General features: G+C 35.6%; 1 protein-coding gene across 1 annotated transcript in view; it reads left to right on the top strand.

Annotated features, from left to right (window-relative positions):
* Positions 1 to 27,856, top strand: part of inc (BTB/POZ domain-containing protein inc) — a 90,556-nt gene that overhangs the window by 53,709 nt on the left and 8,991 nt on the right. Inside the window, exons 3-5 of the mRNA XM_090407611.1 lie at positions 66 to 157; positions 379 to 477; positions 19,093 to 19,221. Coding sequence (XP_090263737.1) covers positions 66 to 157; positions 379 to 477; positions 19,093 to 19,221 — 320 coding nt within the window. The remainder of the gene's footprint in view (positions 1 to 65; positions 158 to 378; positions 478 to 19,092; positions 19,222 to 27,856) is intronic.

Below are 27,856 nucleotides of genomic sequence, written 5' to 3'. Positions count from 1 at the left end.
TAGGAAGAGCATTCCAGTTCTCTTAATTTTTATTCTTCATAAAATTGGAAATTATTTTATTTCAGGAGTGTTGGAAGAGGCTGAATTCTACAACATTACCGAGCTGATTAGACTGGTAAAAGAGAGAATTCAGGAAAGGAATGCAAAAATATTAAAGGTATGTCAAAAGATTTTTTTTTTGATAAATACTTATATACATCATTTTGGATTTTATGCACTTCACTTTTGGGTGTATTCAAAAACAATACAGTTTTGTCCGTAAACAATTCTGTATGTTTTTAAAAAATTTTAACAGTGTTTCTTTTTAACAAATATTAAAGATTTTCACATGATACTTTCATGTATTAAATGCATAACATTCAAATATTTTGTTTTCAGTGCGACTCCAAAAAGCATGTATATAGAGTACTGCAATGCCACGAAGACGAACTTACTCAAATGGTTTCGACAATGTCTGATGGGTGGAGATTTGAACAGGTAAAACAGTACAGTAATTTTGTTTATTATGTATAATTACAGTTATCTCTCAGTTATCCAGCAATAGTGGAGAGAAGTTTTCTGGTCAGATAATTGAAGGATTGAATAACTGAAGATATAATTGCATGCTATGACACTATAGAAACCCATAGAAATTCACTAATCCATTCAAGGATTGGTTAATTGAGCTTCATTCATTTCAAGGTTAGATAATTGAGAGATTACTGTATAAAGCAAATATAATATATTATTAATGAATTCCAAAATAGGAATGTAAAAATATGAACAAACAGAACATTAATAACATTTCTGAATATATGGCATTAGTGACATTTGTTGGCCAAGATAAGCAGTGAAGGAAGAAATGCATTGATATTTTTCTTTAAAAGCTTGAGATTGTAGTTGTAAAACATTCCTGAAAGGATATTGGACTGCCACTTCTCATGTTTTTATAAGCCTGTGGAATGCATAGGACCGATATATATCCCATTTCATTGGAACAGTATCCATGGAAGTATCTGTAGAAAAGACAAAACTGCAAGGCACTGTGTGCAAAATAGCATTTACAGTGAATTGGTGTGTGTGTGTGTGTGTGTGTGAGAGAGAGAGAGAGAGATAGCTTGTAAGTTAGCTGCTCTTCTTATAGCATCTAGAATTTTTAGGAAAGTTTTTGGTGCACCACCCCAGTATTCTAAGGTTAAGTTCATTTCAAATTTGTATACGGTTGGTAGCTTAATATATATATATATATATATATATATATATATATATATATATATATATATATACAGGGTGTTCGGGATAAATTTGACATATTTATAATTAATTATATTTTTCCGTAAGTTACATGTATTAACACACACTTCTCTTCATTTAAAAGTTTGGACCCTTCTTCATTCATATACAAGATGTCAGAAAGGATGGATAGCTGGAACCCACCTGAATCATGGAAGAGAATAACTTGTATCATGATGATTCGTGCCTGCCATCAAAATAAGGATATTACGACTGCTGCCCAATGCTCCCTGAATACAGTAAAAACAATCAGGCATGAACTAGAGACTTGCAATGGTGACTACGAGGATGTAGCAAGAAGAAAGATCCCTAGCAGACGATCTGATTGCGTTCGTACAGCAGAATTCCTCGCAAATCTGCAGGAACAGGTGTTGAAGAACCCTGGCATTGGAATTCGGGCTTTGTTCGTGGAGTTGCTAACTGTAGTCAAGCCCTGGATAACAAGGGTAGCCAATGGTAGGCCGTATGTATGGCAGCAGGATTCGGCCCCTTGCCACACCTCTGGGAAAAGTCAAAAATGGTTGTCTGAAAATTTCTACGACTTCACCAGTCCAAATGTTTGGCCTCCAAACTCCCCAGACCTTAACCCCATGGATTATTTTGTATGGGGCGCAGTTGAAAAAGACACCAATCACACTTCCAGTAATACAAAAGCCCAGTTAATGGATAAAATTAAAACAGTTTTTGCGGCCCTTCCCAGGGAGACTGTAGCATCAGCTTGTTCGAGGTTCCGAAGCAGAATTGAAGCTGTGATCGATGCTAATGGTGGTTATTTTGAGTAAATCTTGTTGATAGTATTGTAATTAACTCTGCCTGTAATGTTTTTTTGTCAATTCATTAAATTTAATAGATACAAAGAAGATTTTCTTTTTCCTTACGAAACTGTCAAATTTATCCCGAACACTCTGTATATATATATATATATATATTTTTATTTATTTTTTTTTTTTTAAGTAAAAAAAAAATGCCAAGTTCTTTTTTAAAGACTGAGGAAGCTATTAATGTGATGTAATATTTTTTTACCTCTTTGTGCCAGAAGAAGAACATTGTTATCCATTATGTGCGAGAAAGAAATTATGTTATATTCTTAGATTCGTCCTTGGTGCTTAAGGGTCGAAGCTGTATAACTGAGAGGAGACCTCCACATAGCCTTTAAAGGAATGCAGAGAACTGACCAGCGCTTTTGACCTAATGTCCCATCCTCACCTTCTCGTGGTGCACCCTGTTAAGTATCTACCTAGATACTGAATGAACAAGGATGGGCTGGCAATTTGGGATTTAGCTGACCAAATTTTATTCTTATTGGCTTAAACCAAAACAAAAATTATGGTACAACATGACAGAATTTCATGCTGGCTGAGGTGTCGCCCGGTTAAACAAAGTCCCCGTTGTTTTTGAAGGAAACCAGGGCAAACAGCGAAAAGTCAACTACTGGAACAAATCTTAAAACTCACTCCAACTCAACCTCACCAGAGTTCAAGATCAGTACTATCAACATAAGAAGTCTGAATGGCAAAGAAATGGAGCTAGCTTAGGAATTGGACAAGTACCAGATTGATATAATAGGGATGACTAAAACAAAAAAGACAAAAACTGGTGAGATCTTTCTGAGCAATAAATACAAAATGTTATATTCAGGCAATGACAATCAAGCAAAAGGAGTAGCCAATAGTATTCAACACGAAATACGAGGCTAAATTTCTTGTATGGCAGGCAGTCTCAAGTAGAGTGATGTGGGCAAATATCAAAATGGGGAACCTATAGTCACATAGAAGGTTTTATTAAGGTAGAATTGGAGGAATTTTTTCAGGCTTTTAGAGAAAGTAACTGTGACACAATGACAAAGGAAAAGTTGGTCCTTGTTGGGAATCTAAATAGCAGAGTAGGAAATGATTGTCAGACATACAAAAATATATTGGGAAAATTTGGAGAAAAGAACAAAGCTAATAATAATGGTAAATACTTGTTGGATTTCTGCTCAGGACATGGACTGTTTATTACTAACACAATGTTCCAACATTAAAATGTGCACAAATTCACATGGAGAGAAGAGACAAGGAATAACAAAAGTCTCATTAACTATGTTATTGTTGATAATGATGTTTTCTCCTGGTGCAAGACACTAGTGTACAGAGAATTTGAAATTGGAAATGATCACCATTTAGTCTTGAGCAGGATAAAATTGAATTTCATATCGAAAAGAATAACATTTAAGAAAGTTTTAAAGTGAATAAAAGTTGAGCAACTCTCAAATGTGAACTGTAGACTAAAATACACAAACATGATTGAAGAAAAAATGAGAGTTTGAGAACAGAACCAAACCTTGGAGATTCACTGGCAAGCCCTGAAGAAAATACTGATTGATTCAGCCAGAGAGGCATGTGGTGAGGTTGTCTGCAAGGATAGAAAAATCAGAACTCCATTGTGGACACAGAAAGTAAAAGAGGCAGTGAAGGAAAAGAAGAAAGCATATCAAAAGTTCCTGGCAAATAAGTCAGCTTGTGCTCTTAGAGAATACAGAGACAAATGTAAGAAAGCCAAACACTGTGTAAAACTAGCTAAACAAAAGGCATGGGAAGATTTTGGTAAGAACATAGAAAATAAATATCAAGAAGGTGGCAAGATATTCTGGAGGTTGTTGAAGAAGCTCATAAACGGATGAAAGAGTGATGTAAAAGGAATTAGAGGTGATATGAAAACTGAAGAAAAAGATATCCTTGAAGTATGGAGTAAGTAGTTCGAAAAATTGCTAAATGAAACTAGCAGTGATGACAGCACAGTCATGAAAAAACACTGACCAGGCATGCAGTCAGGAATACATCCATACTTGAAGTAGAAAAAGCCATCAAAGGCTTGAAATGTGGGAAGGCAGCAGGAGTAGATGATATTCGACCAGAAATGCTGAAGTATGGTGGTATAAAAGTCTTACAGTGGCTACACTGCATAGTTCAGAGGGCCTGGACAGAAGGATGAATTCCAGATGATTGGAGTAGAGATTTCATACCCATACAAAAAATGATTCTGAGAATTTCAGAGGTATTTCTCTACTGAGTGTTCCTTGTAAGATTTATGCCAGTATACTTGAGAAACGGTTGAGAAGGATTGTGGAAGAGAAGCTTGGTGCGGAACAAGCTGGATTCAGGCCAGTAGAGGCTGTCAGGATCAGATATTCACTTTACCACAAATAGTTGAAAAGTCATGGGAATATAACAAAGATTTGTATTTCAGTTTTGTAGACCAGGAAAAAGCATATGACAAGGTGCCAAGAGAGAAGCTATTCAAAACACTACAGTTGTGTGGTGTCAGTGGATCATTATATCAAGCAATACTTCGTCTTTGAGTTGTAAGTCAGCAGTTAGAATTGAAGCTGGGAGATGGTTTAATGTTAAATCTGGAGTGAGACAAGGATGTACATTATCCTCTCTGTTATTCATTATCTATATGGATTACATTATGAAGGAAAGTGGTATTAAACCTGATATCAAAATTGGAGATGTTAATTTCAGTTCCTTGCTTTATGCGGATGATGTTATACTTCTAAATAAATCTGCTACAAGTCTGCAAGATTCCCTGACTAAAGTGAATAACTGTTTTAATAGATATGGTATGAAGGTCAGCAATAAAAAGACAAAGACATTGAAAATATCAACTGCATTGTGAATGGAGAACCTATAGAACAAGTAAAACATTTCGGCTACTTAGGCACGATTTTTAGTGAAGATTGTAAATTAAATATGGAAATAGACAGCAGAATCAACAAGGCTGGTATGGTATGGTAGGAAGTCAACTGAATAAATTTATATGGAATAAGAGAGAAATTAGTCAAAGCACTAAATTTGCTGTATACAAGACTGTGTTCAACCCAATTTGAACTTATGGATCTGAGAGCTGGATTAGAAGTAAAACACTTGACCAAAGACTAGAGACTGCAGATATGAGAATCCTGAGAAAGATTAGTTTTTAATATGATATTGCCACTGCCATCAATGGCAATATCATATTAAAACGAGGATATTAGGAAAGAACTTAACATTGTCATCATCCAGGAATGCATTAACAGAGCTAATTTCAGGTGGTATGGTCACTTAAACAGAATGGGCAAGGAAAGATTAGCAAAACAAGTGTTCTCCACCAAGTTCTCAGGAAAAATAAGACCCAGAGGAGGACCAAGATATAGGTGGATTGATATGTAAAAAGTGCCTTAGAAGATGGAAATAATAAGATCTGATAATGTTGGAATTTTGACAAGTAACAGACTGATTTGGAGGAAAATTGTAGATAGGAAATTATTAATGATGTAAATTTTTCATGTAGTACTATCATATCCTGTACACCCCTTGAGGATACATGGCAGGAATTTTATGATGATGATGGTGGTGGTTTCATCCTTTATCCAAGCATAAGCAAACAAAGTTTGCTCATGAAGTAACTTTACGACAAGGAAACTTGTATATAGAGCTAATTTCACATCAGTTGCCTTAGTGACATTCCCATAATGCATAGCACATATCCTTACAGACATGTATAATGTTATGCATTATGGGAATGTCACTCCCTAGACCATTTTCAACCTTTATGGAGGTCTCATCAGTGTAAGTCACACCCAGAAGTGATACCAGTTAAAATACTATTTTAATTGGTACCAAGGTTGAAGTAATGCAGAAGTCATATTTCCATATACAAGTAGCCAAAAGGTGTCACACTTTTATTATTAAAATACTCTGAATTAGAGATAGATGTTGAAAGTTTTTCCACTTAGTTACATTTTAAATTAAAGATGCCGAGATACTAAGGCAATTGATGAAGTCATTAGCCTCTATATATGAGTTGCATCATCATCATGAAGTTACTTCATGCACAAACTTTGTTTGCTTACACTTGGATAAAGGATGAAACCATTAATTTCTTGGAATCTGGCATCTTTAATTTATAATGTAACTAAGTTGAAAAACTTTCAACATTATTAGTCTAAGAAGAGTGTTAAATCCTGAATGAAGGAATCTTGCAAAGAAATCATTCATTCAGAATCTAACATACTAAACTTCACAGACAAAGAGAAATACCTGCACATCAGCTGAGATTAAAGTGAAATCTCTTCACATATGTATAAAATTGCATTAATTTCGTGTACCATGTATTTAATCTATTGTGATCATCTAAGATCGAATTAGAGAATGTCTTAAAAGAGGAATTTGTTAATATTATTTAAGCCTCACTTTAGCTGTGTAGAGTGATTGTGAGTCACCTGATAAAAATTAAGTAACAATTCTACACGTGACCAGCGTAACGCCAGCGGCAGTACCTTACGCAGAAGGTACGTCAACACGAATTCCATGAATACAAGAGCATAACAGCAAGGGATGAACCCAAAGGGAGAAAAGATATGGGTCGTGTGCAAAAGGAACTCCAAAAAGGGAGTGCTCGATTGAAGAATATAAGGGGATGAGCGCCATATCGGCTCTCTCTTGTCTTATCGTTTTTGTGGTTCGGAAGTTAGCTGGTGGTTTGAGTAAGGGAGGGATGAAGCGTCAGTGCTATGATGTCGAACAGCGAGTTTTCCTGGGAATGCTGTAGGATTCCACACAGAGCTGAAGGTGAAAATTCCAGCCCTAGCAGAGAAGTCCCATCGAGAGGAATAGAGATGTTTTCTGAGACATGAAAATCGAGTCCGTGATCGGCAGTAATTATGAAGATGGCATAGCCCCTACACTGGCGTAAGGACAGCCAATAAACAAGAGGACCAGATGTACACGTGGTGCTGAAAGACATCGAGAAAAAGTTCGGTAAAGTAGAATTAGTCTATTTTGTGTTTAGAATTCCTTAGAAGAGAGAAAATTATATATGAATGTAAATTATGAACATTATTCTGAAGAACTTTGTGGACAGACTCTAATTAGATAGTTAACCTCCTTTTGAGAATAAGAAGAATTGTTTAGAGGAGATCTTTTGTGTTGTATGTGATTGAATTAACATAATGAGATTAGGAATGTAGATTTATAACAACTGAATAACATTAGAATGTTTGTCATGTCATCTTATGAATAGCTTGCAGAAGGGAATTTTAGCTTAACATACCAATTGCAAACTATCCCATTTTCCAGTTACTGTGTTTTACATGTTTTATAACCTTTGATTTAATTTAGAGTATGTTAATCTCTTAACTGAATTCCTATTTAGCATTGAGACAATAATTGAATGTATGAATTTCCTTAGTGTATTTTGCTTTGATATTTCAATAAACATGTTTTATTCACCTAAACCTGAGTCATGCCTGACTACAATTCCGATTTACCACTTATAAAAATAGAACCTATTTTGGCAGGAAGGAATTAGAATGTGTATATAATTATAGATTTAGGTCACAACTGCAGTCTGAATCTATACGGCCATGTAAAAATAAATCCCCAGTGTGTAAGAATGCCTAAGAATCTAGTATTGTCTCCCTGAGCAAGGATTTTTTCTGCTATAGGATACTGGCTGGCACAGCATAATATAAATTTGCCAGTATCCGAAGAGGAAACAATCCTAGATGTAAATATATTAGGCCCGATATCTGACGAAGTAGATTAACAATTGAAAGATAGAATAGGAAGATATAAATCAGATATCAAATATAGAGAAAGCAACGACATAACAAGAGAGATCTGACATTTTCTGGGGATTTGTGTATTTATTGATGAAAAATGAAGGTGAATTGAGATCCTTTTTGTGAATAGAAAGTGTTTCGACTATGTTTTGTTAGCATTAACAGGTTATCCTGATTCCCATTGAAAAAATGGTATTGAGATCGCTGTTTTTAAAGCATTGGTTGTAGGAGATCTTGAAGCTTAAAATGCTTATACACTTCATGGCTTGCCAAAGTGTCAGAACATATGGAGTGTACTGTCATCAGCAAAACTTTTCTGAAGGATTTATTGGTCAGTGAGAGAAGATTACTTATGTATTATGAGAAGGAGAGAGTAGGCAATAGAAGAAATCCTTAGGGCATTCCTACATTAGTGGAGAAGTTCAAAGAGAAAAAGCCATCCACCATTGAGTGTAGTGGTAGTCAAGAGAGAGAAAACTACCTATTCAATTAGAGGGTGGAAGGATGGCAGTTCATTAAGCAGGCAAAGATTACAGGTTTTTATTATTGTTATCCTGACATCTTATGTTTTTCTTTCTGCAAAACATCAAAAAAAAAGATTAATTGCATGTGTCTATATGTTGGTTCATAGGCAGACCAAGAACTTATGAGAATATAACCTTTGGCATGGAAATTGCCTTGGTGTATGTAAAATTGTTCTTGTTTTTAAGCCTACATGTACCATGCAACATTATTACAAATAATTTAATGTATAATAAAGATGTTGAGGGGAGGGGGGAAATATATATCAGTGCCGTTGCGTCCCCATTTTGGTTAGGTGAGCTGTTGTGGCTTATGCAACCCACACTACAAATTTCATGTCAGTTTGCCTGTATTATTGCATTTTTATCAATGTATGAAAGTTTTAAGAGTGTGTAGCACATCAGTGCTCATCTTAATTGGGCTAATGCAATTAATTATAAGATATCTTTGAATATTTTAATTTATCAATTAATTGTAATCAAATCTGAACAGAGTGGGGGACAAAGTGTTTGTTTCAAGATACTGTATATTAGAAAACATAATGCAGGAGAATGCTATATTTGGTTGGTATATTTGAATTACTCAAAGGTGTAAAATTTGGAAGAGGAAGATGAGGCTTACCTCCTTCGACTACAATGCTGTTTCCCATTTGTACGAGGTGTGATAATTTAATTCCCAAAATGGCTGTATAGTGTGTCCGTGTGGAGTTAGACAATAAGAAATCTGTGTGTAAATTTTGGTGTAAAAATGTGTAATCGAAATTTGGAGCAGTGTGTTAACATCATTAATGTGAAAATCAGCAAAACTGCTACTGAAATGTTGGAGCTGTTGAAATTGGCATAAGAGATTCAAAGGTGAGCGAGAAGATGTGAATGACAACCCCAGAAACAAAAATGACAGGCTCAACCCTACAGCAAGAACTGCACATGAGCAAGGAAGATCTTTTCTTTAATAATTACTATAAATACAAAATGTTTTTGCTTTGCTTAGTCATAACAGTATACTTTTAGGATATAGCAAACTAGATGTGCAATTAAAAAACTGCACTGTCTCCTAATCGTTGTTTATGCAAAAATAAATGTGATTAGGAGACAAGAAAGAATTATAAGAGCATGAAATTATAGAAATCTAGAATTAATATCTAAATTTCAAAAGGTTGTTACATTAGCTTAAATTAATGTCGCTTACTGGAAATCTTCATGATAAATTACTGTAAATATATACTGTAAAAGTGTAGGTTTTTATAATTAAAATAAAAAATTTAGGTCAAAAACTCAAAAATTGTAAATCAGAAATGTAGAATTTTTACATGATGTTTACATGATGTTCTATTTTATTTCTTCCAATTTCTTTTATTCTATTTCTGGCAGTTTCATTTGTTATATTTTTCATGTTTTTATTCACATGATTTCTTTTGCTTCATGTGAATGGTACAGAGATTAGTATTTTTACCTAAATTCATTGTATCAAATCTTGCACTATAACAAACTGTCTCTGGTCCCTAAGAGTTATAACAATGTATTGTATTTCTCAAAGGAGTGTAGGGTGTTATCTACAAAGTTCTGAATAAGGTCTGTAGTCAGTGAGAGAAGATTGTTGATTATACAGTGGGAAGAACAATGTGTTAAGGTTGACCATGTTAATGGAGAAATTAAAGGATATTCACTGTCAGTCAAAGTTAGTAATTAGAGAAGGAACTGTACAAGTTGTAGTTTGGAGGAGAAAGCCAATAGGATAGGAGCTTAGGCAGTCTTTGTGTCAAACTCTGTCAGATTTTCTGAAGATAATCTAGAGCAACTGCTTAGGATTTTCCATTGGCAGATGACAAAAACCATATCTACTTTGGAAACAGTTGTGATAGAATCTCTGCCTGTTACTGGATTTCTACATTATTTTGGAATGGATTAATCTGAAGGGAATACATACATATGAGGTAATGAAAAGGCAAAAGAGAGACATCAGTTAGATATTGACTTGTCTTCTATACTTGTGTGTGTTTGCGTTTTCCTCTCAATAGTGATGACCCTACCAGGAAGTAATTTATTCCTACGTGTCCATTGCATATAATGCATATATTACATGTAACTTTCCAAATACTAATTAACATTGATATTTCCAATTTTGTATCATTATTCATATTTACATTGATATTTTTACATCTATATGTACATATTCCTACCTTTACATCCATATTTATATTTTTATATATACATATATTTACACTATATAATTCATACAATATCAGTAATTTATGTTATATTACAATGACTGGAAGCTGATCTTATTTGCAAATTTAATTAATTCTGTGTAATACTTTTTGATAAGTCTCTGTTTTGACACTGACCACTTGTCTCCGGAAGTGATGACGTGGCATCCGGATGTGTAATCCAGTAGCTGACATTCGTAAAGTATGTGGTCAACAGTCTTTTGAAGGTGTGGACTACAAATGCATGATGGTGATTCCAGGATATGCAATCTGTGTAGGTAATGTCTTAGTTTTCTATGTCCCGTTGGTAGCATGGTTAAATCTGGAGAAATTATGTTTTTTTAAGCCAGAGTCTGCTTCTGATGCTTGGCAAGAATCCATTTTTTGATGTTTTCCATTCTTCTTTCCACAAGTCTAGGCTTCTTTCTTCTGCAAGTGTTTTTATAGCAGATTTCGAGTACTTTTGATAGCTTGTTTCTAGCCGCTTCTTTAGCCAGTTGATCTGCTCTCTCGTTTCCTGCTACCCCAGTATGCACGTTCACCCAACAGAACTTGATTTCCCATCTCGATAGAGTGAGATCCCAAACCAGATATCTTGTCTGTTCTATAACTATATGGTTGATCTGGTTTCTTATGCTGTCTATAGTGCTTCTACTATCACCATAAATTGTTGCTATCTTTTAATGAAAGGTGTTGAGTTCTAATTCCTGGAGATATGTAAGTGAATGAACTATAGCAAGTTGTTCTGCTTGGTTGTTGGAACAGAGTGGATGCAGTCTGGAGCAGTAATCTTGTATGATGGACTATTTCTTATATGTAACAAAAGAACAACCGACGTTCCCTCTGGTTTTGCTTTCATCGATGTATATATGGAATTCTTATCTTTCAGAACTTTCCTTCTCCTTAATATATGTTCTCTTTGCTGGGAGAGGCCACCAACTGTAGTGAAGCAGATGTTTGTAGCAATTTGGATCAATGTAATTTTCATTATCTATTGTGTGTGTGTGAGAGAGAGAGAGGAGGGAATTGTAAATTGGATTTTAGCTAAGTTCCAAGTTGTCATCATCATCAAATTCCTGCCATGTACCCTCAAGGGGTGTACAGGATGTGATAGTACTACATGAAAAATTTACATCATTACTAACTTCCTATCTACAATTTTCCTCCAAATCAGCCTGTTACTTGTCAAAACTCTAACACTATCAGATCTTATATTTCTATCGTCTAAGGCAGTGCTTCCCAAACTTCTGGATGCCAGGGCCCCCTTTGCAAAAATTAAAATATTTCACGGCCCCCCTCGAAACCAAATCGTAATAGAGAGATATATTATTATAATATTTATTGTATTTATATTCAATACAAAACATACACAGCGAATATTGCAAAAATCAAATGCATATATTACATTTTTTGCCTCTTACCGTTTAGTTCTCAAGACGATGCAGGCTGTTCTGTTAAAATATGAAATACTGTCCTTTTTTTTTGAGTCTGTTTCTGCTTCTTCTGATTGTTCACGAGAATTTTTTTATATTTTTTATCAGCCAATTATCCATCTCAGGGTTAAATTTTTTAACGTAGAATAGATCAAATAATATCACCACTTACTGGCACACCACAGACTGATAACATGAAATTAGTGAATATTATCTGAATAAGGGAATCCCCGGACCAGGAACATTTTTCTCTTTTGTGACTTTTCTCCTTTTAAGGTAATTAAGCCTAACACGAAACAGACAGTAAAGGCAGGTTATTAAAACGTGCATATGATTGGTGCGGTATTAACAAAAGATCGTGCAACTGAAAGATAAAAGCATAGCTGACAATTGAGTTGAAATGCTAACTCTCTTCAACCGAATTCCATATATGAAACTGCCTTAACATTTTATATATATATATATATATATATATATATATATATATCATCATCATCATCAAATTCCTGCCATGTACCCTCAAGGGGTGTACAGGATATGACAGTACTATATGAAAAAATTACATCATTACTAACTTCCTATCTACAATTTTCCTCCAAATCAGTCTGTTACTTGTCAAGACTCCAACATTATCAGATCTTATATTTCTATCGTCTAAGGCACTTTGTACCGTATCAATCCACCTATATCTTGGTCTTCCTCTGGGTCGTTTTCCTGCCAACCTGGCAGAGAACACTTGTTTTGCTAATCTTTCCTCTCCCATTCTATTTAAGTGACAATACCATCTGAGATTAGCTCTGCTAATGCATTCCTGGATGCTGACAATGTCAAGTTCTTTCCTAATATCCTCATTTTTAATATGATATTGCCATTGATGCCAACTGTTCACGCCTCTAATCTTTCTCAGGACTCTCATATCTGCGATCTCCAGTCTTTGGTCAAGTGTTTTACTTCTGACCCAGCTCTCAGATCCATAAGTTAAAATTGGTTTGAACACTGTCTTGTATACAGCTAATTTAGTGTTCCGACTAATTTCTTTCTTATTCCATATGAATTTATTCAACTGACTTCCCACGATACCAGCTTTGCTGATTCTGTTGTCTATTTCTATATTTAGTTTACCATCTTCAGTAAAAATTGTGCCTAAGTAGCTGAAATGTTTTACTTGTTCCACAGGTTCTCCATTCACAACACAGTTGACATTTTCAACAATTCTGCCTATTTTCATTGTCTTTGTCTTTTTATTACTGACCTTCATACCATATCTATTACAACAGCTATTCAATTTAGTCAGAGAATCTTGCAGACTTGTAGAGGATTTATTTAGAAGTATAACATCATCCGCATAAAGCAAAGAGCTGACATTAACATCTCCAATTTTGATATCAGGTTTAATACCACATTCCTTCATAATGTGATCCATATAGATAATGAATAACAGAGGGGATAATGTACATCCTTGTCTCACACCAGATTTAACATTAAACCATCTTCCTGTACTTCCTTCAATTCTAACTGCTGACTCACAGCTCAAATAAAGACTAAGTATGGCTTGATATAATGCCCCATTGACACCATATAACTGCAGCGTATTGAATAGCTTCTCTCTTGGCACCTTGTCATATGCCTTTTCCAAATCGACAAAACTTAAATACAGATCTTTGTTATATTCCCATGCTTTCTCGACTATTTGTCGTAAAGTGAAGATCTGATCCTGACAGCCTCTATTTGGCCTGAATCCAGCTTGTTCTTCACCAAGCTTTTCTTCCACACTTCTTCTCAACCGTTTCTCAAGTATACTTGCATAGATCTTGCCAGGAACACTCAGTAGGGAAATACCTCTGTAATTCTCACATTCAGTTTTATTTCCCTTTTTATATATGGGTACTATGTGAGCTCTACTCCAATGATCGGGAATTCATCCCTCTGTCCAGGCTTTCTGAACTATGTAGTGCAGCCACTGTAAGACTTTTATACCACCATACTTCAGCATTTCTGGTCGAATATCATCTACTCCTGCTGCCTTTCCACATTTCAAGCATTTGATGGCATTTTCTACTTCAAGTATGGATATGTATTCCTGACTGCATGCCTGGTCAGTGTTTTTTATCACTGTGCTGTCATCACTGCTTGTTTCATTTAGCAGTTTTTCAAAGTAATTACTCCATACTTCAAGGATATCTTTTTCTCCTGTTTTCATTTCACCTTTATCATCTCTAATTCCTTTTACAGCACTCTTCCCTCCATTCCTAAGCTTCTTCAACAACCTCCAGAATATTTTGCCACCTTCTTGATATTTATTTTCTATATTCTTGCCAAAGTCCTCCCATGAGTTTTGTTTAGCTAGTTTTACACACTGTTTAGCTTTCTTACATTTGTCTCTGTATTCTGTAAGAGTAAAAGCTGACTTATTTGCCAGTAACTCTTGATATGCTTTCTTCTTTTCCTTCACTGCCTCTTTAACTTCCTGTGTCCACCAGGGAGTTCTGATTTTTTTTATCCTTGCACACAATCTCACCACATGCCTCTTTGGCAGAATCAATCAATGTTTCCTTCAGAGTTTGACACTGAATCTCCAAGGTTTGATTCCCTGTTCTCAAACACTTTCATTTTCTTTTCAATAATATTTCTGTATTTTAGTCTACAGTTCACATCTGAGAGCTGCTCAACTTTTATTCGCTTTAAAACTTTCTTACATGTTATTCTTTTCAATATGAAATTCAATTTTATCCTGCTCAAGACTAAATAGTGATCACTTCTAATTTCAAATCCTCTGTACACTCTGGTGTCCTGCACCAGGGAGAAAACATCACTATCAACAATAACATAGTCAATGAGACTTTTCTTATTCCTAGCCTCTTCTCTCCATGTGAATTTGTGCACATTTTTATGTTGGAACATGGTGTTAGTAATAACCAGTCCATGTCCTGAGCAGAAATCCAACAGATATTTGCCATTATTATTAGCTTTGCTGTTTTCTCCAAATTTTCCCAAAATATTTTTGTATGTCTCACAATCATTTCCTACTCTGCTATTTAGATCCCCAACAAGGACCAACTTTTCCTTTTTCATTGTGTCAGTTGCTTTTTCTAAAGCCTCAAAAAATTCCTCCACTTCTACCTTAGTAGAACCTTCTGTGGGACCATAGGCACAAATAAGTCTCATTGTCCAGTTCCCCATTCTCATATTTGCCCACATTACTCTACTTGAGACTGACTGCCATTCAAGAAGATTAGCCTTGTATTTTGTGTTGAATACTATGGCTACTCCTTCTTTTCCTTGATTGTCATTGCCTGAATATAACATTTTGTATTTATTGCTCAGAAAGATCTCACCAGTTTTGGTCTTTTTTGTTTCAGTCACCCCTATTATGTCGATCTGGTACTTATCTAATTCCTCAGCTAGCTCCATTTCTTTGCCATTCAGGCTTCTTACGTTGATAGTACTGATCTTTAACTCTGGTGATGTTGAGTTGGGGTTTGTTTTCAGATTTGTTCCAGTAGCTGACTTTTCGCTGTTCGCCCTGGTTCCCTGGCAAAAACAACGGGGGCCTTGTTTAACCGGCCGACGCCCCAGCCGGCATGAAATTTTGTCATGTTGTACCATCATTTTTTATTTTGGTTTAACCAATAAGAATACAATTTGGTCGGCTAAATCCCAAATTGCCAGCCCATCCTCGTTCGTTCAGTATCAAAGTAGATACCCAACAGGGTGCACCACGAGAAGGTGAGGATTGGACATTAGGTCAGAAGCCCTGGTCGGTTCTCCGCATTCCTTTAAAGGCTATGTGGAGGTCTCCTCTCAGTTATACAGCTTTGACCCTTAAGCACCCCATATATATATATATATATATATATATATATATTAATTAGTTTTAACACTTTTACGAATTTTAACACGTTCGGTTGAATTTTATTGCTGCCTTGGGAAATCAAACTCACACACATCTAATTAATAACAATAGTTTTTAGTTAGATACTGTGTTTTCCCATGCAACATATGGTTTTGTTTCAGTCTATATATACAGCATAGTTTCTGTATGAGGGAACATGTGATTCATTAATTAGTGTGTTTTTATCCCAGTTGTCTCTAATTGCACTATTTGTTGAGAAATATATTACACAGACTCCTCATACCTTATTCTCTGGCATAATAAAAGAACTTGTTTTTATTGCCTTTGCAGTATAGTGGCTGTTAGGGAAGGGTGTTGTTTACCACTGCAAGGGGAGCTACTATCTCCCCACATGAACTTCTTTAAGCTATTTTTCATATGTGAAGTATATGCAAAACTTTTATTGGTAACAGAAAACTAGCTCGGATGACAGTGATAATATAAAACGAGTTTTGATATGTATATAAAGTCAATATCAACAGTTCTTGATATTAAAATATAAAAAATAACGAAAAAGAAATAATAAATAATAAAAGTTAAATACGTTTCTTTTAAAATAAAAAAAATCTGCTTAGTCTTAAAACATTTTAAATTTGTTTTCATTATTTCACAGCCTCCCTCAACAAAACCTACAGCCCCCAAGGGGGCCACGGCCCACAGTTTGGGAAGTGCTGGTCTAAGGCACTTTGTACTGTATCAATCCACCTATATCTTGGTATTCCTATGGGTCTTTATCCTGCCAGCCTGGCAGAGAATACTTGTTTGGCTAATCTTTCCTCACCCATTCTGTTTAAGTGACCATACCACCTGAGATTAGCTCTGCTAACGCATTCCTGGATGCTGACAATGTCAAGTTCTTTCCTAATATCCTCGTTTTTAATATGATATTGCCATTGATGCCATCTGTTCATGCCCCTAATCTTTCTCAGGACTCTCATATCTTCGGTCTCTAGTCTTTGGTCAAGTGTTTTACTTCTGACCCAGCTTCAGATCCATATGTTAAAACTGGTTTGAACACTGTCTTGTATACAGCTAATTTAGTATTTTGACTAATTTCTCTCTTATTCCATATAAATTTATTCAGTTGACTTCCTACCATACCAGCTTTGCTGATTCTGTTGTCTATTTCCATATTTAAATTACCATCTTCACTAAAAATCGTGCCTAAGTAGCTGAAACGTTTTACTTGTTCCACAGGTTCCCCATTCAAAACACAGTTGACATTTTCAACGATTCTGCCTATTTTCATTGTCTTTGTCTTTTTATTGCTGACCTTCATACCATATTACAACAGTTATTCAATTTAGTCAAGGAATCTTGCAGAGTTGTAGCAGATTTATTTAGAAGTATAACATCATCCTCATAAAGCAAAGAGCAGACATTAACATCTCAAATTTTGATATCAGGTTTAATACCACTTTCCTTCATAATGTGATATATATATAGAGATGTGATACATATAAATTCACATGTGATCCATCGTCCTGTACTTCAATTCTAACTGCTGACTTACAACTCAAATAAAGACTAAGTATTGCTTGATATAATGCTCCATTGACACCATATAACTGTAGCGTATTGAATAGCTTCTCCCTTGGCACCTTGTTATATGCCTTTTCTAGATCGACAAAACTTAAATACAAATCTTTATTATATTCCCATGATTTTTCAACTATTTGTAGTAAAGTGAAGATCTAATCCTAACAGCCTCTATTTGGCCTGAATCCAGCTTGTTCTTCACTAAGCTTTTCTTCCACAATTCTTCTCAACCGTTTCTCAAGTATGCTTGCATAAATCTTATCAGGCACATTCAATAGGGAAATGCCCCTGTAATTCTCACATTCAGTTTTATTTCCCTTTTTATATATGGGTACTATAAGAGCTCTACTCCAATGATTGGGAATTCGTCCCTCTGTCCAGGACTTCTGAACTATGCAGTGCAGCCACTGTAAGACTTTTATACCACCATACTTCAGCATTTCTGGTCAGATATCATCTACTCCTGCTACCTTTCTACATTTCAAGCCTTTGATAGCTTATTCTACTTCAAGTATGGATATTCCTGACTGTATGCCTGTTGAGTGTGTTTTATCACTGCGTGTTTCATTTAGCAATTTTTCGAAGTAATCTCCATACTTGAAGGATATCTTTTTCTCCCATTTTCATGTCACCTTTATCATCTCTAAGTCCTTTTACAGCACTCTTTCCTCCATTTCTAAGCTTCTTCAACAACCTCCAGAATATTTTGCTACCTTCTTGATGTTTATTTTCTGTGTTTTGGCCAAAGTCCTCCCATGACTTTTGTTTAACCAGTTTTACACAGCGTTTAGCTTTCTTACATTTGTCTGTGTATTCTCTAAGAGCACAAGCAGACTTATTTGCCAGGAACTTTTGATATGCTTTCTTTTTTTCTTCACTGCCTCTTTGACTTCCTGTGTCCACCATATAGTTCTGATTTTTCGATCCTTGCAGACAATCTCACCACATGCCTCTCTGGCTGAATCAATCAGAGTTTTCTTCAAGACTTGCCACTGAATCTCCAAGGTTTGGTTCCTGTTCCCAAACTCTTTCATTTTTTCTTCAATAATCTTTGTGTATTTTAATCTACAGTTCACATCTGAGAGCTGCTCAACTTTTATTCGCTTTAAAACTTTCTTACATGTTATTCTTTTCAATATGAAATTCAATTTTATCCAGGTTCTAAGTTGTAGGATATAAAAGCTGGCATTGAAAAATAATAAAAAAAAAGATAATAGCATTAGAGGGATTAGTTCTGAAGCATGGAATGTGAGAATAGTTGGAGGGATACCCTCATACAGAATTCAAGATTTTTTTCTGATCATCTCTCTTGCTCTGTGACAAAAGAAAAGTAGAGGTAGTATACATTTTTTTATTTATTAAATATTGACATTGCAATACAGAAAGGATATGGAATACACTTGCTTTGCTCATAGTTGTGTTATATAATTGTATGGTTAAACTTGAGCATTTTAAAAGGGTAGTTTAGTTTAATTTGAATTTATATACCTGCAGTTATGTGTATTAGTGAATCACAAAATGTTGACTAAACATCATAGTATTAATTTCTATGAATATTTCAATATTCATAGAAATATTGAAGCTGTTTGGTGCTCAATATTTTGTCACTGAAGACTTTCTTTTCCCCCTCCTGTTACTCCAGCTAATCAACATTGGTTCCTCCTATAATTATGGAAGTGAAGATCATGCAGAATTTTTGTGTGTGGTTTCTCGAGAATATCCAGGGTCAAATAGCATTTCATCAGAAATTGAGCCCACAGATAGAGCTAAAGTAAGTATTGTGCATACTTTAAAATGTTATTCAGATCTTTTCTGATTAAAAACTTTCTCTTTAGTAAAGCATGGCCATCCTTCTTCTTTTGTAAGAAGATGAAGAAATTTAGAAATCGATGCTGATAACTTTAAGATTGTGAAAATGGAAAATTATTACTTGCACCACAATGAATAATTTAATTTCGCTTAAACTTGCAATTACACAATTTTTACTTTCAGCATATTACTAATTCTCATTGTCATCAGGTTCAGGTTACTATGACAGTACTACATGATTAAGTTTACATTATTATTAATTTCCTATTAAATATTACTTGTGAGTACTCCAATATTGTGGTATCTAACACTCTGTGTTGCTTCTAAGGCATTTCTGACCAAATCAATCTACCTGGACCTTGATCTTCCTTTGAGTTTCTTTCATGCCATCTTGACATGAGGTAGTTGTCCCTCAAAATGTAAAAAAATTAATTTTCGTACTTCCAGAGAAACTTGTGTTAAGGCTTAATGGAGTAAAACAGTACTGAGAAAGGATTAAAAATAATATTTAATTCTTCGAGTATTTCATATCAGTCACTGAGACATCATTGCAAAGTACAATATGAAACTTGTAACACACACACACACACACACACACACACACACACACACACACACACACACACACACACACACACACACACACACAAAAAAAAGGCAACACAAAACTAAGTGAAACACTTGAACAAAAGACTAGAGTTTCTCCCTCACAAATTAGGATTATTCATGGTGAAAATATACTGTATTTACTTGAATATAACTCGCACTTTCTTCTCCAAAATTAAAGATGAAAAATCATGGTGCAAGATATATGCAGGGATTTTCAGAAACTAAAGTTTTTCAGGAAAAAACTAAATTGACGTTCATAATTAAATTCTTAGTATTCATTATAATTTATAATTGCTCACATTATTTAGAATTATCACCATTTATTTACGTGATCGGCCGCTCACCTTCATGCAATATATTTGAATCTTTTAGCAACAATGCTTCTGTAATTAAATTATTTCTGGCAAAATCATATCCCAAGCTCTCAAAATCCTGTTGCACAGCAGTTGGTCTCTTAATCTTAATCCACCCTTATACAATCCAAGATCGAGAAGAAGTCGATGCTTTCACTCCCACATTTCCTTTATGCAGTTATTAACAAAAGATCGTGTGACTCAACGACAAGTCGATGATTGTTGAGTTGAAATGCTGATTTCATGCAGTATTAACAAAAGATTGTGCAACTCGACGACAAAGACAAGCCGACGATTGTTGAGTTGAAATGCTGATTCTGTTTAACCGAATTCCCAAATATCTGAAACTGCCATAACAACATTCACTATCTATTTCTTAAAGTTTAAAACTTTTTTCATGTGGGAACTATATGTGAAACTTTTTAATTTCTTTTTTTTTGGAAGGTAAAGCATTATAGTAAGTTAATTCTTTCTCTAGAGAATTAAACTCACTGGCATTTCTTAAAATATGTCAGGATACAGAAATATTATCCAACTATGTCAAATTTAAAAGACAATGAAGAGATGGGATATGAAACAAGAAAGGAGTGGGGGGGTGGAGAGTACTATTAATGATATCAGATGACTGTAGTCCACTTAAGTTAGAAACTCATGAAAACAATAATGGTAAAAATGTCCAGTATAGTCAGTTTGTGGGTGTTGCTACAGACCTGGTGGTTCATTTACTGGGAAATGGTCAACTATATGGATATTCCAGTCAGGACAGGTTACATGCAGAACTTAAAAGTTGGCAATTATGATAAACTCAGGAGAACAGTATCTCTGGTTTAAGGTAAAGATGCCAAGAAATTATATTCTTGGTTTAATCCTTTATATATGTGTATACAAACAAAGATTGCATGTGAAGTTTCTTTATGACTGCACTACTTGTATATGAAGGATAATGACTTCACTTGCTTTATTATCCCATAATGCAAAGCACACATCCTTTTGGATGTATATAATGTTAAGCATTATGGGAAGGATCACTACCCAGACTGGTTTCTAGCTTTATTGAGATCTCATCAGCAGGAGCCAGATACCAAGATTGAAGTAATGCAAAAGTCATATATTTCTCATTCTGCATTACTTCAACCTTGGTATCTCTTCTGGGCATGGCTCCCACTGATAAGACCTCAATAAAGGTCAAAACCAGCAGTCCGGATAGTTGCCCTACCCATAATGCTTATTATTATGCACACCCCAAAAAGGATGTGTTCTTTGCATTATGGGATACTAAGGCAAGTCATGCAAAGTCATTAACCTCTATATACAAGTAGCCCAGTCATGAAAACTTCACATGCAAACTTTGTCTGCTTACACTTGGATAAAGGATTAAATCATGAATATAATTTCTTGGCATCTTTAACTTATAGTTTAACCAATGAAAAAATTTTCAAGTCTTCAGTTACTGAATGGGAAGGATATCAATAGTGCTGCATGGAAAGCTTTAAAAAAATGCTTAAATAATGTGTTATATGAATGTGTTCCTAGAAATTGAAGAACAAATAGAATGGGAGTAAAATGGATGTGCAACCTTATTAAGCGAAAAAAAAAAAAAAAACATAAGAAGATGATGTGGAAGGAATATCGTGAAAATAAGAGTTAGTGGAGTTATGAAATATATAGAGTACAAAGACAATGAAAATAGGTAGAATTGTTGAAAATGTCAACTGTGTTTTGAATGAGGAACCTGTGTAACAAGTAAAACATTTCAGCTACTTAGGCACGATTTTTAGTGAAAATGGTAAATTAAATATGGAAATAGACAACAAAATCAACAAAGCTGGTATTGTAGGATGTCAATTGGATAAATTTATATGGAATAAGAGAGAAATTAGTCAAAACACTAAATTAGCTGTATACAAGAGAGTGTTCAAACCAGTTTTAACTTGTGGATCTGAGAGTTTGGTCAGAAGTAAAACACTTGACCAAAGACTAGAGACCGCAGATATGAGAGTCCTGAGAAAGATTAGGGGCGTGAACAGATGGCATCAATGGCAATATCATATTAAAAACGAGGATATTAGGAAAGAACTTGGCATTGTTAGCATCCAGGAATGGCAGGATAAAGACCCATAGAAATACCAAGATATAGGTGGATTGATACAGTACAAAGTGCCTAGAGGATAGAAATATAAGAGCTGATAATGTTGGAGTCTTGACAAGTAACAGACTGATTTTGAGGAAAATTGTAGATAGGAAGTTAGTAATGATGTAAATTTTTCATGTAGTACCATCATATCCTATACATCCCTTGAGGATACATGTCAGGAATTTGATGATGATGATGATAAAGTACAGACCAGAAAAATTATGAGTTGTACAGAAAGCTAAATTGGAGTATGAAAAAGTAAAAGAAAGAACAAATGTGAAAGAATAACCTTACTGAATGCAAGAAGGTGGTACCCTTGTGTAAGAAGAAGATTCCATTATTCAAATAATGACTGCTCGCTTTTCGAGGATCTATCAAGTAGGTGTGTATAACATGGTGAACAGCGCTACCAGTACATTGGATGAATAGATAGAGGTGCAAGGGAATGAGGTTCAAGAGCTGTTGGATAACCAAGATATGTATTTAACAATAGGGGCAGATAGGATATTCCTAAAAATAGGAATTTCTAATTGTCATCTGCAAAGCACAAATTACAACTATGATAAACATACAGCACTGAATTAGATTTTTGTAGATACAGTTCAAATTGTAACTGAAAAGGAACTAATGTCTAAAATAAGGTGGCTGAATGCAAATTGAATTCTGAGAAGTCAGGCTAAATTTGGTTTTAGAATGACTTTCTCCCAGATCTCTGTCAGCCATTCTTGTTGGCATTGGAGAAATGCTTCATAGCTAATGCCATTTCCAAAAATAGTCTCTCAGATGACTGTAGTGATTTCTGTGCTGTAGTTTTCTTCTATTTAATCCTGTGTGCATGAATATCTAGGGAATAGTGTGCCAGTCCATTTGCCATACTAACAACTGTTTTCTCTTCTAAACATGCTAGTTATATAACTACCAAATGGTTCGTTATCCTTTACTGTTTACACAAAACCCACAGAAACCTAGGAGGTGCTTACAAAAATCAATCACACCATCCCATACTCAAAACACTTACACTCAGAGCCAGGGCTATTTGTTTAAATGATACATCCCTTACCACTGAACTCGAGTACCTTCACAAAACTCTTTCAGGCAATGGCTACAACCCGTGGTGTGCTGGAGCCAGCTCACATGAGTTGATTGTTACATTTTCAAAAATTTTGAGCTGATTGTTGAACCACCAGGGGCTATAAATTTTATAGAGTGGCATGCTCTTCAATCCACAATGGCTAGTAGCATTTGGGCGATAAACTTATATAGGGATGATGCAGAAAATCCAGCTGTGAGACACTTGCTTTGGCACAAAGGGTGCCAAAGCAAGTGCCTCAACTTCCTTTCCCACAAGCAGTCTGTGTACGGATTATCTTTGATTGCAATTTTAGAGGAATATTAATTTTCAACAAACATCTGCTTAATTTTGCATGCACTACTTTAGGTAATGACATTCCATGCTTGATGTGTGTCAAACATCTCACATCTATATCTTGTGAACCTAATAAGGTTATTAACCTAAGAAAAAGTAGTGGACTAGGCAAAATTAAGTGGATGTTTGCTGGCAATTGAATTTGTTTATACTTTCAGAGATTTGTAATTCTCACTGAGAATTAAGTGTTTTTAAATTATTTTTTTTTATTTTAGCAAGTTAAAAATTTACCAGTACACCAACAGCTACAACAGCCTTTATAAAATAGACAAAATACTACATGCCTCCTCCATCCTTCCTGCAACCAACTCAAGATTATTATTATTACCAGGACTCATCAAGGGAGACTATAGATTACCCATACCTTCTCTCAAACTCATTCAAAGTGGATGCACTCACTATTTCAACAGACAAACTGTTCCACTTATTCATTGCTTCATGAGAGAAAAATCTAGCTCTCACCCCCCCCCTTTCTTAACTGCACACAAACTTAACTTCAACAGATGTCCCTTTGTCTTCTCCTTGCCTTCCATGTAATGAAAAATTTCATTAGTAGATAACCTGTAACACTCTTTCAGAAATTTATGGAGCTCTATCATATCACTTTTCTCCTGTTTGCCAGTGACTGCAATCCACATGCACTCAATATCTCCTTATAATACACATTTCATAATCCTAATACCATCTTTGTTACTCTTCTTATCCCCTCCAAACCCAGAAGAACAATTTGTGCACACAGTCCAGTTGCAGTCATATCAAGGCCTTGTAAAGAGGTTAAAACGACTTCCTTATCATTACATCTCAGTGTTCATTTAAACATTGAAATTATTCTCCGAGTTGTATTTTCAATTTTTGCCATGTGACTGTTGAACTTCAAATTTCTATTCACCATACATAAAGCCAAGAAAGAGGTAAACAACAGTGGTCCAAGGTCTGATCCTTGGGGCACTTGTCATCTTAAATCTGGCAGATTCAGACCCCTCATTTACCTCTTTCTGATACCTGTCTATCACTCCCCCACCTATCCATGTTAATAACTGATATTCCAATCCCATATTCTGTAGTTTATGCAATAGCTTTTTGTGTGGTATCTTATCAGATATCTTAGCAAATTCCAACAGTTTATAGTATGTTCATTACTTTTGTTTACCTTACCTATAACATTCTTGTGTAGAGGCTTAAGTGCTGTGAGGACATTATGTTGGAGGTTTAATGGATTTTTTTACAACACTCAGAAAGAATTAAATTAGAATTTAATACTCCTATATTTCGTCCTAGTCACTAGGACATCTACGGGGATTACAAAAACAATTAATGTAACATGCACACAAAAACTTACAATACTAAGCCCAACCACGTGGGTGACACTAAAGTCCTATCTAGGTGGAACGCCCTCTATGGGCGGTAGTAGGTGGCCTGGAATGTAAGGTGGGACCTCTGGTGATGAGTGTTTCCCAAATCTCCGGAAGCTTAATGCAACCGTATTTGTTAAGATTTGGTTGGTTTCTGAGCACTCCACCACAGCAAATTCAAGAAAGAGAGACTTTTCTTAGAAGCAGCAGCAGCTCTCAGAAACCAACCAATACAATCGTAAAATGAACACTATCCTCCGCGATCGCGCTACCTACATCCTGCTAGAACACGACCCCACAAAAACACAAGTTAAGAAATTAAAAATCTTGCTTAAAAAAGTAACCTCCTGGCCCCCTGACGTCACGAAAAAACTTAAACCTTTCCACTCCCCCCCGAATATACGGTTTACCAAAAATCCACAAACCCAATTCCCCACTCAGACCTATAGTAGATGCCACCAATGCACCTTGTTACAGACTGTCTAAACATCTGGCCAACTCTCTGTCCCTCCCCCCCTCACCGGAAATTCAGCTTCCTATATAAAAAACTCAACCCACTTTAAAGCCCTCACAGAAAATTTAACCTTGAACAGTACAAATACAGACATATTGGTAAGCTTTGATATCTCCTCTTTGTTTACCAATATTCCCTTAACTGACACTTTATCTCTCTTAGAAAACGTTTTCCCCTCTGACATCTTAGATCTCTTTTCCTTTTGCCATCAACTCTGGGTATTTCTCTTGGAATAACAAAATCTACAAGCAGATAGAAGGAACTGCCATGGGTTCCCCCCTCTCACCCCCCCCTTGCCAATTTCTATATGGAAGATTTCGAAAAACAAGCCATAGACTCAGCCCCACTCAAACCTTCTATCTGGCTAAGATATGTAGATGATGTGTTCTCCATTTGGCCTCATGGTCCAGACACTTTAGACTCCTTCCTCTGTCATCTCAATAGCCTACATCCAAGAATCCAGTTTACTATGGAAAAGGAAAAGAACAATTGTTTACCCTTCCTAGACACCTTAGTCACGCGCCTGCCCAATGATACACTTGCCTTCACTGTATACAGAAAACCCACACACACAGGCAGATACATTCACAAACTCTCCCACCACCACCCCTCACAACAATATGGCATCATTAAAACCCTTACCAAGAGAGCCCACAATCTTTGTTCCAGTGGAACTGCCCTCACTACTGAGCTTAACCACATACACAGAACTTTCCTCTCCAATGGCTACAGTGAACACAATATCAAAAAAATAATTAATTCCTCCCCCATTCCCTGTCCCTCTCATCAACAAGAATTTAAAAATGCCATCACCATACCCTACATCCGAGGCACTTCGGAAAAAATAGCCAAGATACTAAAAAAGTATAACCTACACACAGCATATAATCCCTACCGCAAACTTGCTACCCTTATCCGTTCTACGAAAGATCAGCTCCCCCCTCTCTCTCTGCCTGGAGTTTACAAAGTACCCTGTTCCTGTAAGCTTGCGTACTTTGGACAGACAGGCAGATCAGCATCCATCCGCCTGGAGGAACACAAGTCGTACATCGTTAAACACAACTATGGCCATTCAGGCTTGGCTGACCATGTTTTGGACACCACCCACAGAGTATCATGGAAGAAAACCACCATGCTCCACCACAGCAAATTCAAGAAAGAGAGACTTTTCTTAGAAGCAGCAGCAGCAGCTCTCAGAAACCAACCAAATCTTAACAAATACGGTTGCATTAAGCTTCCGAAGATTTGGGAAACACTCATCACCAGAGGTCCCACCTTACATTCCAGGCCACCTACTACTGCCCATAGAGGGCGCTCCACCTAGATAGGACTTTAGTGTCACCCACGTGGTTGGGCTTAGTATTGTAAGTTTTTGTGTGCATGTTACATTAATTGTTTTTGTAATCCCCGTAGATGTCCTAGTGACTAGGACGAAATATAGGAGTATTAAATTCTAATTTAATTCTTTCTGAGTGTTGTAAAAAAATCCATTAAACCTCCAACATAATACCTATAACATTATCATAAAAGTATAGCTAGCCTGTCAACTTGTTCTGCATGCAAGTTTTTACCAACTTCTGTAAAATCTTCACAATCACTCCAGCGATAGGTTGGTAGTTAGAATCATCAGTTTTTGTCTCACTCTTGTAGAAAGAAACTATTATACATTCATTCAATTCCTGTGTGATCTTTCCTGAGCTGAGACTCAAATTATACAAACATCTCAAAGGCACCTAGTCGTGTTGGCTGTACATTCCTTTAGCATACATGATTGACATCTTATCTGTCACTATTGATGAATTCATATCCTGGTTATGGTACATCTTAGCAAATTGAGCACTTATAATTTAAAAAATCTCATCTGCTTTTAACACAAGGGTACTTTGTGTATTCAGTAAGGATTCTTTCACATGTGTTCTTTCTTTTACTTGCAGCAGAGGATAAAATTATTTTGGGTTACCCTTTAGCCTGCACAGCCAATTTCTTTTCATACAGCATATTAGCTTGTCATACAATACTTTTAACTTTTCTGGTCTGCACTTTATATATTTCATGACTCCTTTGGTATTTTGGCAATTCTGCATGTTGTCAAATATTTGGCTTCAGCTGAATCAGTAGAAAGATTCATATTTGGCCAGCTGAAACAGAAAAATCCCTGTTACATGTATCATAACAATTGCAACCAACAGAAAAGCCTTCCCTTATCTTG

This window comes from Typopeltis vanoorti, chromosome 17 (assembly GCF_054136105.1).
Source record: "Typopeltis vanoorti isolate ZY-2024b chromosome 17, IOZ_Tvanoo_1.0, whole genome shotgun sequence".
Classification (NCBI taxonomy): domain Eukaryota; kingdom Metazoa; phylum Arthropoda; class Arachnida; order Uropygi; family Thelyphonidae; genus Typopeltis; species Typopeltis vanoorti.
The sequence above is the reverse complement of the archived record's forward strand: the minus strand, read 5'-3'. Positions and strand labels throughout refer to the sequence as shown.